The sequence below is a fragment of the Bufo bufo genome, chromosome 5 (assembly GCF_905171765.1).
Source record: "Bufo bufo chromosome 5, aBufBuf1.1, whole genome shotgun sequence".
NCBI classification, from domain to species: domain Eukaryota; kingdom Metazoa; phylum Chordata; class Amphibia; order Anura; family Bufonidae; genus Bufo; species Bufo bufo.
This window is the reverse complement of record NC_053393.1, coordinates 142,366,451-142,382,034: the sequence shown is the minus strand read 5'-3', so window position 1 is coordinate 142,382,034 and position 15,584 is coordinate 142,366,451. Positions and strand designations below refer to the sequence as shown.

Here is a 15,584-nt window from a genome sequence, read left to right as displayed (position 1 = left end):
GTGAATAGATTGCATTATGTTTAGTCTCCATTGACATTTATACTCCTGCTTATATATAAAATGTACATCCATTATTCCTACATGTTTTCATCCAAACATGGTACATTATTGAAATATCAAAAGAACGTTGTTTTTTCTTTGAATTTCTTGCAGCACAAAATGAATTTAGTTGGAAATAGTATTTTCTAGGCTAAAGAGGAACTGTCACCTCTCCTGACATGTCTGTGTTAGCAACTACTTGCATTCTTCATGTAATACCAATTCTGGAGCATCTATTCTTATGAGTCTATGTTGTATCTTTCCTTTGTTATTCTTGCTAGAAGTTATGAATTGCTAGCAATCTGTAAAGAAGGTCCAGATGGGTGATTACAGTTGGGTGGTTGTCCCTGCACAGTCTAACATTATTCAATTATCGCTTCCAGTGTCAGACTGTGCAGGGAGCCCCCACCCCACATCCATCGGAACCTACATTGTAAACTGCTAGTAATTAATTCATAACTTCTAGTAGGAATTGCACATCATAGCTTTGTAAGACTAGACTTCAGAATTATAACATTAGGAATGCAAGAGCCTTTTTAATCTCAATTATTATACCACGGCACAAAAGCATGATAATGTTTGTCAGCAGTGCTTGTATACATTGAACGTTTCGGTCTGGACAGAAGTTCGGCAGCTGTGTGAGTCTGAGAAGAGAGAGTCTGGGCTTGCAAAAGTTTGGGCACCACTGGTCAAAATTACTGTTACTGTGAACAGTTAAGCAAGTGGAAGATAATAATAATCTTTATTTATATAGCGCCAACATATTCCGCAGCACTTTACAGTTCAGGGGTTCATGTACTAACAGTCATAAAAAACATAACAACAGACAAGTCAATAATTACAACAAGAGGAATGAGGACCCTGCTCGCAAGAGCTTAAAATCTATGACGATGAAATGATCTCCAAAATGCATAAGATGACACATTCTCTTTGTATTTTAAGCAAAAACTATTTTTTATTTTCATCTTTTACATTTTCAAAATAACAAAAAAGGAAAGAGTCTGAAGCAAAACTTTGGGCACCCTGCATGGTTAGTACTTAGTAGCAACTCCTTTGGCAAGTATCACAGCTTGTAAACGCTTTTTGTAGCCAGCCAACAGTTCACTTTCAGTTCTTGTTTGAGGGATTTTCATCCATTCTTCCTCGCAAAAGTCTTCTAGTTCTGTGAGACCCCTGGGCCATCTTGTATGCACTGCTCTTTTGAGGTCTGTTCACAGATTTTTCAATGATGTCCAGATCAGGAGACTGTGAGGGCCATGATAAAACCTTCAGCTTATGCCTTTTGAGGTAGTCTATTTTGGTTTGTTTAGGATCATTATCCATTTGTAGAAGCCATCCTGTTATCAACTTTAGCTTCTTTTTGCAGTTGGTGTCATGTTTGCTTCCAGAATTTGACATTTTTCCTGTGCCTTTGGCTGCAACACAACCCGAAAGCATGATTGATCCACCCCCATGCTTAATGGCTGGAGAGGTGTTCTTTTCATGAAATTCTGTGCCCTTTTTTCTCCAAACATACATTTAGATGTGCTTTTGCAAACTTTTGATGCTGAGTTTTGTGGTGAGGCTGCAGGAAAAAGGTTTTCTTCTGATGATGACTCTTTCATAAAGGTCATATTTGTGCAGGTGTCACTGAACAGTAGAACAATGAACCACAACTCCAGAGTCTGCCAAATCTTCCTTTAGGTCTTTTACAGTCAATTGGGAGTTCTGATTTGCCTTTATAGCAATTCTGCGAGCAGATGTCTCTGAAATGTTTCTTGGTCTTCCAGACCTCTTGATCTTCACTATTCCTGTTAACTGCCATTTTCTAATTACATGTTGAACTGATGAAATGCCAACCTGAAAATGCTCTGCCTTTACTTATAGCCTTCTCCTGCTTTATGGGTCTCAACCATTTTTATTTTCAGCTGCCTAGAAGAACCCATGGCTGCTGTTTTTTGGGACAAGGTTAGATGAGTCTGGGTATTTATAAAGCTAGGAAATTTGCATCACCTGGCCTTTTCTAATGATGCTTGTGAACAAGCCTTAACCTTAACAGGCTATTTAAGGTCTGAGACTTCGGTCAATGTTATTTGAATTCCCATACTTTTGCAAGGTTCTCCTTTCGTGTTTTCATTCTAAAATTGCACAAAACCAAAATAGTACACTGATGTTTCTTAAAAAGTGTGTTTCATCTTTAACTTTATGCCTTTTGGAGATCATTACATCTTCAACTTGCATAACTGTTCACAGTAACAGTAATTTTGACCAGGGGCGCCCAAACTTTTGCATGCCACTGTAGCTGGGGAAGGTCTGTACAGACCGAAACGTTCAATTTATATGAGCAAACATTATCATACTTTAGTTCGGACTTTATGAAATTTACATGCAACAATAAAATTTTCGTGTGAATAACAAAAATATCGAGTGTCATAGTATAATCCTTTAGGTGTCAATTTATTCTTTAGGTCCTCTTTAATAATCACATTAGCTATTAAAACATTATTACATGTAGAAGATTGGTTGGGTCATTACTCTTACACCACAGCACCGCCCCTAAACAGGAGTGCATATTCCTGCTTCTTCATTGAAGATTAAGAAATGGCATTTTATATATATATATATATATATATATATATATATATATATATATATTACACAGTTGAAATTATTTGCCAAATGCCAGAATAATGAGAGAAAGAATGTTTTAAGGCATTTTTATTACTTTCTGCGATGTCAAAAGTTTACATACACTAAGATTACTATGCCTTGGAACAATTCTGGACTGCCCATATGATGATGTCATGTGTTTAGAAGCTTCTGTTAGGTTTGTTGGCAACATCCGAGTTAATTAGAGACACACCTGTGGATGTATTTAAATGCACACCTGAAACACACTGCTTCTTTGTGTAGCATTATGGGAAAGTCTAAAGAAATCAGCCAAGATATCAGGAAGAGAACTGTGGACTTGCACAAGTCTGGCTCAACCTTGGGTGCAATTTCAAGATACCTGAAGGTGCCTCGTTTATCTGTACAAACAATTATATGCAAGTACAAACAAGATGGGAATGTCCAGCCATCATACCACTCAGGAAGAGACGGGTTCTGTGTCCCAGAGATGAACGTGCTTTGGTCCGACGTGAATATCAACCCAAGAACCAAAGCAAAAGACCTTGTGAAGATGATGGCGGAAGCTATTGTGTCAATATCCACAGTGAAACGAGTACTGTATCAACATGGGCTGAAAGGCCACTCTTCCAGGAAGAAGCCATTACTCCAAAAGAAACATAAAAAAGCCAGATTAATGTTTCCAAATGCACACAGGAACAAAGACCTACATTTTTGGAGACATGTCCTGTGGTTTGACGAAACTAAAATGGAAATTTTTGGCCATAATGGCCATCGTTAGGTTTGGAGGTAAAAGGGAGAATCTTGGAAGCCTAAGAACACCATCCCAACTGTGAAACATGGGGGTGGCAGCATTATGTTGTGGGGTTGTTTTGCTGCAGGAGGGACTGGTGCACTTCACAAAGTAGATGGCCTCATGAGGAAAGAAGATTATGTGGAAATACTGAGGCAACATCTCAAGACATCAGCCAGGAAGTTAAAGCTGAAATGGGTCTTCCAAATGGACAATGACCCGAAGCATACTGCCAAACTGGTTACAAAGTGGCTGTTTTGGAGTGGCCATCACAAAGCTCTGATCTCAATCCTATTGAAAATTTACGGGCAAAGCTGAAAAGGCAGGTGCGAGCAAGGCGACCAACAAACATGGCTCAGTTACACCAGTTTTGTCAGGAGGAATGGGCCCAAATGCCGACCAACTAATGTGAGAAGCTTATGGAAGGATATCCAAAATGTTTCACCCAAGTCATACAGTTTAAGGGCAATGGTACCAAATATTCATGAAATGTATGTAAACTTTTGACTTTGCAAAAAGTAATAAAAATGACTTAAAACATTCTCTCTCTCTCTCTCTCTCTCTCTCTCTCTCTCTCTCTCATTATTCTGGCATTTGGCAAATAATAATATGTATGGTAATCTTAATTGACCAAAAACAGGAAAGGTTTATTCTGATTTCATGTCAGATATTGAGAAAAACATGCATATGTGTCTTTTTATATGGTGTATGTAAACTTCTGGTTTCAACTGTATATATGTTATGCACAAACACACTGATTTATTAGTCTAAGCGGACTTTCATAGGCAAGATGTCAAATATTCCAAACATTCACTGCTGAGATACAGTATAGTACCTGAGCGTTTGTATACCAGCACTGTTATACACACATATTTTATAAAGAGCCACTCCTGACCTTCACAGAGCTCTGCGAACACCAGAAAGCAGAAGCTGCCTATCCAATTTAATATGGAGGTAGCGCATAGTCGTTTTCCTTATGTGAACTGGTTATTTCAGCTTGCATTTTCACACTGAGTGTCTTGCATTGAAGAATTATATCATTAAGTAGCTGTAAATTGTGTTATGTGCACTGTGCAACAAGCTGTGAATCTAAAGATTTACTTTTCTTGTAGGCCTCCAAGACCAGTTACCAGCATGAATGACACTATATTTTCTCACTCCGTTCCCTCAGGAAGCCCTTTCACTAACAAAATGTAAGTATAAAAGTCACATACATTTATAAAGCAAAGTGTAGAATATGATCATTGTATAGCCAGTGAATAGTGGATACCATATACTCAGGGGCATAGCTATAGGGGATGCAGAGGTATAGTCCTGATCAAAAGTTTAAAAAATCATATTTTACATTGTTGGATCTTAACAAGGTTCCAAGTAGAGCTTCAACATGCAACAAGAAGAAATGAGAGTGAGACAAAACATTTTTTGAGCATTCAATTAATTGAAAATAACGATCAAACTGAAACCGGCTGTTTTTCAGCTGATCCAAATTTTAGGACCACATGCCTTTTAAAAGGCCAAATCTGTGCAAAGATGTGGATTCATTGTCATTTTCTGTCAGGTAGTCACATGTTGTGATGGCAAAGGCAAAAAAACTCTCCCTTTTTGAACGTGGTCGGGTTGTTGAACTGCATAAGCAGGGTCTCTCACAGCGCGCCATCGCTGCTGAGATGGGACTCAGTAAGACAGTCATTTGGAATTTCTTAAATGATCCTGAGGGTTATGTAACAAAAAAGTCAAGTGGAAGACCCAAAAAAAATTCATTAGCACTGAGCCGGAGGATCCAATTGGCTGTCCGTCAAGACACTGGACGATCCTCGACCCAAATTAAGGCCCTTACTGGTGCTGACTGCAGCACCATAACCATCAGACGGCATCTGAGACTGAAGGGCTTCAAAAACAAAAAACGTCTTCAAAGACCTCGTCTCCTTGAACGCCACAGAACTGCTCGTTTGGACTTTGCAAGAGAGCACCAAACATGGGTTATTCAAAGGTGGAATAAAGTTTTATTCTCTGATGAGAATTTTTTTTACCTTGATGAGATGGTTTCCAACGTTACTGGCATGACGAGCAGATCCCACCTGAGATGTTTTCTACGCGCCACAGTGGAGGGGGCGCCATAATGGTCTGGGGTGCTTTTTCCTTCAGTGGAACAATGGAGCCTCAGGAAGTGCAGGGGCGTCAAACGGCTGCTGGCTATGTCCAGATGTTGCAGAGAGCATTCCTCATGACTGAGGACCCTCGTCTGTGTGGTAACGACTGGGTTTTTCAACAGGACAACGCTACAGTACACAATGCCCGCAGGACAAGGGACTTCTTCCAGGAGAATAACATCTCTTTGGCCCATAACTCTTTTGGCCCATCCTGCGTGTTCCCCTGATCTAAATCCAATTCAGAACCTTTGGGGATGGATAGCAAGGGAAGTTTACAAAAATGGACAACAGTTCCAGACAGTAGATGGCCTTTGTGTGGCCATCTTCACCACTTGGAGAAATGTTCCCACTCACCTCATGGAAACGCTTGCATCAAGCATGCCGAAACAAATTTTGGAAGTGATAAACAATAACGGCAGAGCTACTCATTACTGAGTTCATGTTTGGAAGTTGGATTTCTGTTTTGGGGGGGTTTAGTTTTTTTTTGGAGGTGTGGTCCTAAACTTTTGATCAGCTGAAAAACAGCCTGTTTCAGTTTATTCGTTGTTTTCATTAAATTGAATGCTCAAAAATGTTTTATCTCACTCCCATTTCTTCTTGTTGCATGTTGAAGCTCTACTTGGAACCTTGTTAAGATCCAGCCATGCTAAATATGATTTTTTGCCATTTTTCAAGTGGTCTTAAACTTTTGATCAGGACTGTAGCAGTCGCTACCGGGCCCAGGAGCCTGAGGGAGCCCGAAGACCCGTGTGCCACATAAGAAGACACTGGTATTATAGAAAGTGCATGCAGGTCAGGTTACACTTCTAGCTGGAGAGAAGGGGTAGGTCAAGAATTTGGCATGGGAGGGTGTCATTTCTCAATTTTTGCCTCAGGCAGCACGAAGGTAATATCCTTCCCTGCCACTGGCCACAAAGTACTAAGGGCAGGGGGGCCCAAGCTGAATTCTTGCACCAGGGCCCATGAGCCTTTAGCTACGCCCCTGCATATACTGTAGGTGTACAGTGATTTGGTAATGGGATGTTCTCTTCGTTGTTTGTGGGATCTTAATGTGATCTTTACAGCACTATATACGTATGTCCATCCATTGTATATTGCAATCAACAGTTGAAGACAAGAACATTCAATCTAAAGCTAAAAATGCAGACTATACTACATTGCACTACTGCAAGCTGCATGGTTTTGCTTCTGGTTTGAGGCCATCAGGCTCTAATAAATTTCCAGTTTGCATTGTGGTTTTGTTTAATGAAGCTGTGGTACTATTGGGAGTCTTTGGATCCACCCAACTAACTTCTTGTGACGTTGCCTTGTGACATAACTATGGCCTGTTTGACTCATTCAGGTTACCTGACAATGTAAGTGTAACTAGTGCCGCCACTGATGAACACTCTCTGATAAAGATGTATGTATGTCAGCTGCAGAACATGCCACGGTCAGTATGAGAGAACTAAACCACTAACCGTGTTAGTTCACTAGGCTGTACCCTAAACCATTAGCTTCCTGGTGCTGTTAGATGCTTCTAGATAAGCCAGAGGTGGCAGCTAATGCTAATATAGACTGCATGCTGTGTCTTCTATAGTGACAAAATTGTATGTCAGCGGTGACTCTTTTGAATACAGATTGTGAGTGTCGTCAAAGTGAACATCTTTGGGTTTCCTAGTAGCATAATTTAACAAGGTTTTCCAGGATCAGCGTATCAGATCATCAGAGGTCTGACTCTCTGCAACCCCACGATCAGCTGATAGAAGCGGAATCAATGCTTGTGCCAGTGCTGCTGCCTCTATAATGTCTGCCTGCCCAGTAGCAGGGGTGCAGGGTATTATAGTTTAATCTTGCTCACTTGAATATGATGCTGTATGTACTGTATACAAGTAGATAATCCGACATCGAAGAGACTGCAGCACTGGCACAAGCTTCCATCGCAACTTAGGACAGCCGATCGGCAGTAAAACCAAGAGTCTAGAAAATTTCTAGAGTTTTTTAAATAATACCACCCAGTGGGATCTGTTAAGAAAAGCATACTTACCTGCTCTCTGACTGTCAGTTCCAGCTTCATGGGTCCACCACTGTCTTCACCATGCTTTAGTCCCCTCATGTAGACTTCCTTGGGCACTGCTCTAGCCAATGACTGGCCACAACAGTAATGTGTCCCCCAAGTGGCACAGGAACATGGAGCCAGAACTGAGAATTGGGGAGCAGGTATATGTATGCTTCCCTTGACTGGTCTAGCTGGATGGATAGGGGGGGTTATTTAAAAAAATAAAAAATAAAAATTTGAAAGTTAGCCAATCCCTTTAAAGATGCAGTCAAGATTTTTGCATAGTTAGAATATATGACTCTGTACTAAGACTTGATTTACTATAAACCAGCAGCTCTGGATGAATAATCTAAAAGGAATCAGTTGCAAAACTGCTCAGTTTTCTGTTTGATGGGACATAAAAGTATCTATTGTAGATACTGTATCAAACATGGGTAGAAAATGGTCCAGTGTTTTATTGATCTCATATTGCATCCAAGATTGATGGGAAGGAGCCAATACAAACTCAGTACTGTTAAAAAGTTCAAAATGAAATTTAGTTAAATATTTTAGAGCTTAATGGATGTATGTATGAGAGTAATTATGTCATGCTGGCCATGCACATTGGATAAAAGAATGAAAAGCATCTTGCATCCAGCTGCCTAGTGGTATGTCAAACCATTCTTGTGAACAATTCTGCCAAAAACGAGGCAGACTACATTTGCAGCTTTGTCACACAAGAGAAGGGGCATACATTTACCACCTTTTCAGCAAATTACCTTATGATGTAAAAACAATTCCTAAAGCAATGTGTGATCAGATATGCTGTAAATTTGCAGAGAGAGAGGGTCTGAAAAATCCAACTGACCACCTTATTTGCAATTGTCACCCTCATCACTAAGCTGTTACATACAATCTTAATATGTTTATACAACGGTTAGCCAGATCATTTTAGATTGACCTGATTGGGCTGACTCATGCTGTTTATGGCCAGTTTACAGGAGCCATAGACCGACCATAATCCTGTCCTGCATGCTTGCTGTTAAAGGGATTATCCCACGATTAATGTAAAAAATGAAAATCAAACATCATATAGTAAATTCATGACAGTCTCTTTCTAACAAAACTAGAACCACCCCTGTGCCTCACATGGATCCAGAGATCTCCCCCCGGTCATTGCTCTGCTAGATTTATATCAAGCTGGCAGGGGAGTGTCTTTTCTGCTGCAGCTCTCTTTCTATCACAGCTCAATAAGCAGGTGAAGGATGAAACTGAGCATGTGCGGCCTTGTCAGTGAGCCGGACAAAGAAATAAGAAAAAGAACAAACAGCAGCTGGCACTATACAGATACATTTTATTGAATAACTTTTATTGAATAAGTGTTTATACAAAATGTTTAATTACATACAATTACAAAAGCATTCTGATCAAGGTGCTGGTTTGAAAACTGTAGAATATTTTTTTGTGAGACAACCCTTTTAAGTGCAAAGTCAGCCCATGTATTACCAGATGTGGACACCTTTCCACCTCTCTAGAAAAGTATCCAGCTGTTAAAAAATAACTGTAGAAATACAGTAGGGTATACATTCTGGTGTAGATGTCTATTTTTCAGATAATCTATGACAGAAATCTGAGGCTGGCACTCAGGTTTCTTGTGCGGGTGTTCCAATAGATATACATAAGGATTAGCCCCATTGAAACTCAGTTTTTCTGTGTAGAATCTGTGTAAATAATGAACATGCTGCACATTTTAAAATCCACAACAATTATTCCACTTGGATTTTTTTTCCTCTGCTTTTGAATGGGGTATGAAATACCATATTCGGATGCAGAATGTCTTTACCATATTGTCTTTACCACTGCTGGGAACATTTGAAATCGGAGTATATAGATTTTATCAATGTGCTGTAAATACAGGTAAAACAAAGTATGAGGGCAGTGGTGCTCATTGTTCTCAATGAAAGTTTTGTTTTTTAACAGATACTGTAAGATCTAGGTAGTTTCTGTCACGCCTTGCCCTGTGAATGTGCGGAGATCTGTCAGATTGGCTGCACATGTCTGACTCCTCTCTTTGTTTTGGGTTGGGTTTGAGCTGGATCCACCTTCCCTCAGGTGTACTGGGTTGATTGTTAGCGAGGCTATTTATTCCTCCTTCCCCCAGTGGACTGTGCGGGTTATAGTTCATTCCTGTGGGCTTTGGATGTGTTGTGGATCATCTGCTCCAGCTCAGCTGAAGAGAAGTCCTCTCTGTTTCTTCCCTTGGTGTCTTTTATCTAGGCCTCTAGGGAGACGCTTGCTTCCTCCTGTTTGAAGAAGCAGGTCGCCTCTTCCCTTTTCCCTACAGCTCAGGGTTTTTCTAGGGTGTATAGACTTAGATACAAGGACATGTGCATATCCACCATTAGGGTATGCACATGTGAACAGCAGTATTGGTAAAGTCTTAGGGATCGCTAGGAGATGACCCTTTTCTCCCTAGCTTTTGGGCCTAGTCATTTGTTGTGTTTGTTTTCCCTGTGTTTGGTTATTTCCCTGCTTACCTACCTAGCGTGACAGTTTCAGTCATTAGACTGGATTCTGTTAGCTCAATGTGCCCATTAGAAAATATATTTATTGAAAGCACACCAGCTCTATAATGTATTCTGGTGGTCCTCAAACTTATGTATGTAAGCCACTGTTTCAAAATGTAAATTCTAAAGATTTGAGAATGAATAAGCTTATGCAGGCTAAGTTAATAAATATATTTGCGAAGTGTGATTAAATATAAGATCACATACAGAATAATAAAAAGTAAATTAACATCACTAACCTAAATATAGTTTAGGGATCCATTTGGCCATGCTATAACACACGGCTGTCTACCACTTTATAACACATTACCGACACCCCAGGGTGTACAAGAGAAAGGGGAAATCAATACTTACATCCTACCTAAGATGAAGTTCCAGGTGGAGTCCCCCGAATGTATGTGTGCAAACCTGTGTTATTCCATTCACCCCCTCCTCCAGAGTGCTTCACGCATGCCTGTGAGATCAGTCATATTAAAGTAATATTAAAGAGGCAGAATTTAAGGGGACAGAACCAATCAGTACTTAAAAACTCCCTTACAATACAGCCACATTCAACCTTCAGGGATGGTCGGGAGCAACAGGCAATTCAAAAATAGAGGAGAGAAATTTTAAATGTGAAGAAACAAAAAACATGAAATTGCAAACATTTGCTGATAAATATTTTAGTGTGAAATTTAAAGGGGTTGTCTCATCTCAGACAATGGCATAGGGCTAGGGTATGCTTCCATTGTCTGATAGGTGCGGGTCCCACCGCTGGGACCTGCACCTATATCGAGAACGGAGCTCCGAAAGTGGTGGAGGGCGCACTGTGCATACACAGCCGCCCTCCATTCTTTTCTATGGGGCCACCGAAAGTAGCCGAACACTGGCTCGCCTATTTCCGTTGGGCCCATAGAAGTGAATAGGAGCGGTGGCCGGTCATGCGTGGTGCGCTCCCATTCACTTCTATGGGAAGAGCGCTTGCTGGTGGCCATACTGGAGTCCTCTAGCCACCACTTTGCGAGGCTCAGTTTAAGAGATAGGTGCGGGTCCCAGCTGTGGGACCCACACCTATAAGGCAATGGGGCCATATCCTAGCCATATCCCCCCAATGTCTGAGATGAGACAACCTTTTTAACACTAGTATTATACCATCCAAATTGGCATTGTTTGGTGGTAAATCTAGGATAGGTCTGCAGCAATATCAATTGCCAGTGCTATAAATACAAGTAAAACAAAGTATGAGGGAAGTGGGGCTCATTGTTCTCAATAAAGGCTTTCGTTCTTTAAAAAATACTGTAGGATCTAGGTAGTCTAGTCCTATTTAAAACAGACATGTTTAAATTGATGTGTATTGGAGGTTGGAGTATATTAGGCTTCCCATCCATTTCAAGAGGATAATCCTCAGGGCAATTTGATATACCATGTTATGCATAGTGCCGGACCATAGCGGGCAGTGCATGACAATGATTCAACAGGGAAACCCCAAATAGAGAATTCTATTGCCATGCACTGCCTCTTCTGGTCCTTCACTAGATATAGCACAGTGCTATGTGTCTTATAGAGACAACTCCTTGTCATCAAGTGCAAATCTATTTATCTTTGTGGATACTACTTTTGTCTTGCATTTTGGTTTTCCTGAACTCCAGGAGTGTGCCTCTGACTTTAGCTGGCCGTAGGCTAGTGTGGATGGTTGTGCGCATTATGTCAGTGTTATCCAATACATTCCAGAACTGTAAGGGTTACCTAGCATCATAAATCAATATAATGCTATGCGGACGCATCAGTGTTGGGAGGTCAGGACGGGAGCTGCCACATACTCGCGCTGCGAGTCCAATGTGTAGAATACGCTCGTCTGAAAGGAGCCTTACTCTAGTACAGGGATGGTGAAGAAAGTGAAGTGACATCAGAAGTGTTAGACTTTATGATGCACATCAAACATTGTGCCCGGGCTGTGGAGTCGTTATAAATGTGTTTGTATGAATGCTTGTTCATAGTCATTGCCTGCTGGTTAAGTAGCATTTACATGCAGTGAACATCTGACCTGTGTGAGGGTGAACAATTGTTATTGCAATCATTTTTCCGCTTAGACTTTCTCTATTTGCCTACAGCACATCCCTTCTTTAACAGGCTGATGTGCTTCTGACAACGATTTGTTGTACCACATCAGCAAACAGTTGTTCCCGATAATCATCCAGATAATTTGCCTGTGTAAATGGGTCATTAGCCCTATATTTATCTAAAACAATGGTAGGCTTCTTTATTCGCATGTATACCGTAGGGTTGTTTCGGGTATCGAACTTTCGCTACCTAGTCGATAATTTTGTCCCGGTATCGATACGATACAGGGATTTGCCTATTATCGATACTAGGCTGTGCTACTGCACAGCCCAGTTTCAGAGAATATGGATCGCGCTGCTCTCAGCGTGGCCATGTTCCCTCAGCAGCACGGGGAGAAGGAAGCAGTCTCTCCCTCCCCCTGTGTTGCTGCCACCGCTGCCACCAATGAGAGCGCGGAGGAGGGGAGGGGCTGCACAACCAATGATAACTAACGTTTAATACATTACAAATGCAGGCGGCGGCAGACACACATTACCGTCACCCTGCCTCTGACAGGGCGCTGTGATCCACGGCAATTAACCCCTCAGGTGCGGGCACCTGAGGGGTTAACTGCCGCTAATCGCAGCGCCCTGTCAGAGGTCGGGTGCCGGCAATGTGTTTCTGCCGCCGGCTGTATTTGTATATTAAACGTTATCATTGGTGACGCAGAGAGCTCTATTAGGGTGAATAGGACAAGGGATTAAAAGATCGCAGGTTCTACCCCTAAGGGGGGAAATAGTTATAAAACAAACTGTAAAAAAAAAAACGTTTAAAAAATACACCAAAATAGTATAAATCACCCCCTTTCCCAATTTTACATATAAAATATATAAACAATAAATAAATAAAATATTACATATTGCCGCGTCAAAAATATTAAAAAATCTCTTATGCGGTGAACACTGTAAAAGAAAAACTGTGCGATTTGCCATTTTTCTTTTGTCACCTTGTTCCCCCCAAAAAATAGGATAGGACTGTTCTATTATGGGCCGGACGTTCCATAAAATGCGGAATGCACGCAGCTTTTTGGTGTTTTATTTTTTTCGCGTGGTATCAAACCACAATATTTTTTTATGGTATTGAAACCAAATCAAAATTTTGGTATCGAAACAACCCCAGTATACCGCAAATGGAAAGCCCTACAGAGGTCTATAACATTGTGTGAATTGTGTGAATATTTTTATTCAGAAATTGTATTCCAGATATACAGTGGATATAAAAAGTCTACACACCCCTGTTAAAATTTCAGAACTTTTTCCACCTTTAATGTGACCTATAAACTGTACAACTCAATTGAAAAACAAACTAAAATCTTTTAGGTAGAAGGAAGAAAAAATATAAAAATAAAATAATATGGTTGCATAAGTGTGCACACCCTTAAACTAATACTTTGTTGAAGCACCTTTTGATTTTATTACAGCACTCAGTCTTTTTGGGTATGAGTCTGTCAGCATGGCACATTTTGACTTGGCAAGATTTGCCCACTCTTCTTTGCAAAAACACTCCAAATCTGTCAGATTGCGAGGGCATCTCCTGTGCACAGCCCTCTTCAGATCACCCCACAGATTTTCAATCGGATTCAGGTCTGGGCTCTGGCTGGGCCATTCCAAAACCTTAATCTTCTTCTGGTGAAGCCATTCCTTGATTTGAATGTATGCTTTGGGTCATTTTCATGCTGAAAGATAAAGTTCCTCTTCATGTTCAGCTTTCTAGCAGAAGCCTGAAGGTTTTGTGCCAATATTGACTGGTATTTGGAACTGTTCATAATTCCCTCTAGCTTAACTAAGGCCCCAGTTCCAGCTGAAGAAAAACAGCCCCAAAGCATGATGCTGCCACCACCATGCTTCACCATGAGTATGGTGTTCTTTTGGTGAGGTGCAGTGTTGTTTTTGCGCCAAACATGTCTTTTGGAATTATGGCCAACAAATTCAACCTTGGTTTCATCAGACCATAACACCTTTTCCCTCATACTTTTTGGAGACTTCAGATGTGTTTTTGCAAATGTAGCCTGGCTTGGATGTTTATCTTCATAAGAAAAGGCTTTAGTCTTGCCACTCTACCCCTTAGCCCAGACATATGAAGAATACGGGAGATTGTTGTCACATGTACCACACAGCCACTACTTGCCAGATATTCCTGCAGCTCCTTTAATATTTCTGTAGGCCTCTTGGTAGCCTCCCAGACCAGTTTTCTTCTCGTCTTTTCATCAATTTTGGACGAACGTCCAGTTCTTGGTAATGTCACTGTTGTGCCACATTTTCTCCACTTGATGATGACTGTCTTCACTGTGTTCCATGGTATATCTAATGCCTTGGAAATTCTTTTGTACCCTTCTCCTGACTGATACCTTATAACAATGAGATCCCTCTAATGCTTTGGAAGCTCTCTGTGGACCATGGATTTTGCTGTGGGATGCGACTAAGGCCGAATGCACACGGCTGTGGAACACGGCTGTGCACGGTCCGTGGTATCCCGGCCTGGATTCCTGCTGAGAGCAGGAGCGCACGGCGTCATTGGTTGCTATGACGCCAATGCGCTTCATGCCGCCGCTGCACTACAGTAATACACTCGTATAGATCATACAAGTGTATTACTGTAGTGCAGCGGCGGCATGAAGTGCACGGCGTCATAGCAGCTGAACTTTATTTGGGGTTAATCAGAGGCACTTTAAATGATGGCAGGTGTATGCTGACTCCTATTTAACATGATTTTGAATGTGATTGCTTAATTCTGAACACCGCTACATCCCCAGTTATAAGAGGTTGTGCACACTTATGCAATCTCATTATTTTAGTTTTTTTTTGTTTTCTTCCCTCCACCTAAAAGATTTCAATTTTTTTTTCAATTGAGTTGTACAGTTTATAGGTCACATTAAAGGTGGAAAAAGTTCTGAAATGATTTATCTTTGTCTCATTTTTTTACATCACAGAAACCTGACATTTTAAGAGGGGTTTGTAGACTTTTATATCCACTGTATTTTATATTCTATCTAAGTAGCTTGATTTACATGATGCTGATGAAAAGCCTGATGTCACACTTCACAACAGTTACTTAGTTCGTATTACTTGTTATACATGAGGATACATTTATATAAGAGCTGGAGTCTGAGGGTACTTTCACACTTGCGGCAGAGGATTCCGGCAAAACGTATGCAAACTGATGGCATTTGTCAGACAGATCTGGATACGGATCCGTCAGACAAATTCATTGAAATGCGGGATCCGTCTCTCCGGTGTCATCCGTAAAAACGGATCCGATGTAAATTTTTGTTGCTTTTTTTTTGGTCTGCGCATGCGCAGACCGGAATACCGGGTCAATTTTGCCGGAACACT

At 40.9% G+C, this 15,584-nt stretch overlaps 1 protein-coding gene across 16 annotated transcripts in view; it reads left to right on the top strand.

Moving 5' to 3' along the window:
* The window catches only part of DTNA (dystrobrevin alpha), a 328,281-nt gene that overhangs the window by 252,940 nt on the left and 59,757 nt on the right, over positions 1 to 15,584 (top strand). For all 16 annotated transcript variants that reach the window (XM_040432328.1, XM_040432338.1, XM_040432336.1 and 13 more), the window contains one exon: positions 4,552 to 4,632. In XM_040432328.1, the coding sequence (XP_040288262.1) occupies positions 4,552 to 4,632 (81 nt within the window). The remainder of the gene's footprint in view (positions 1 to 4,551; positions 4,633 to 15,584) is intronic.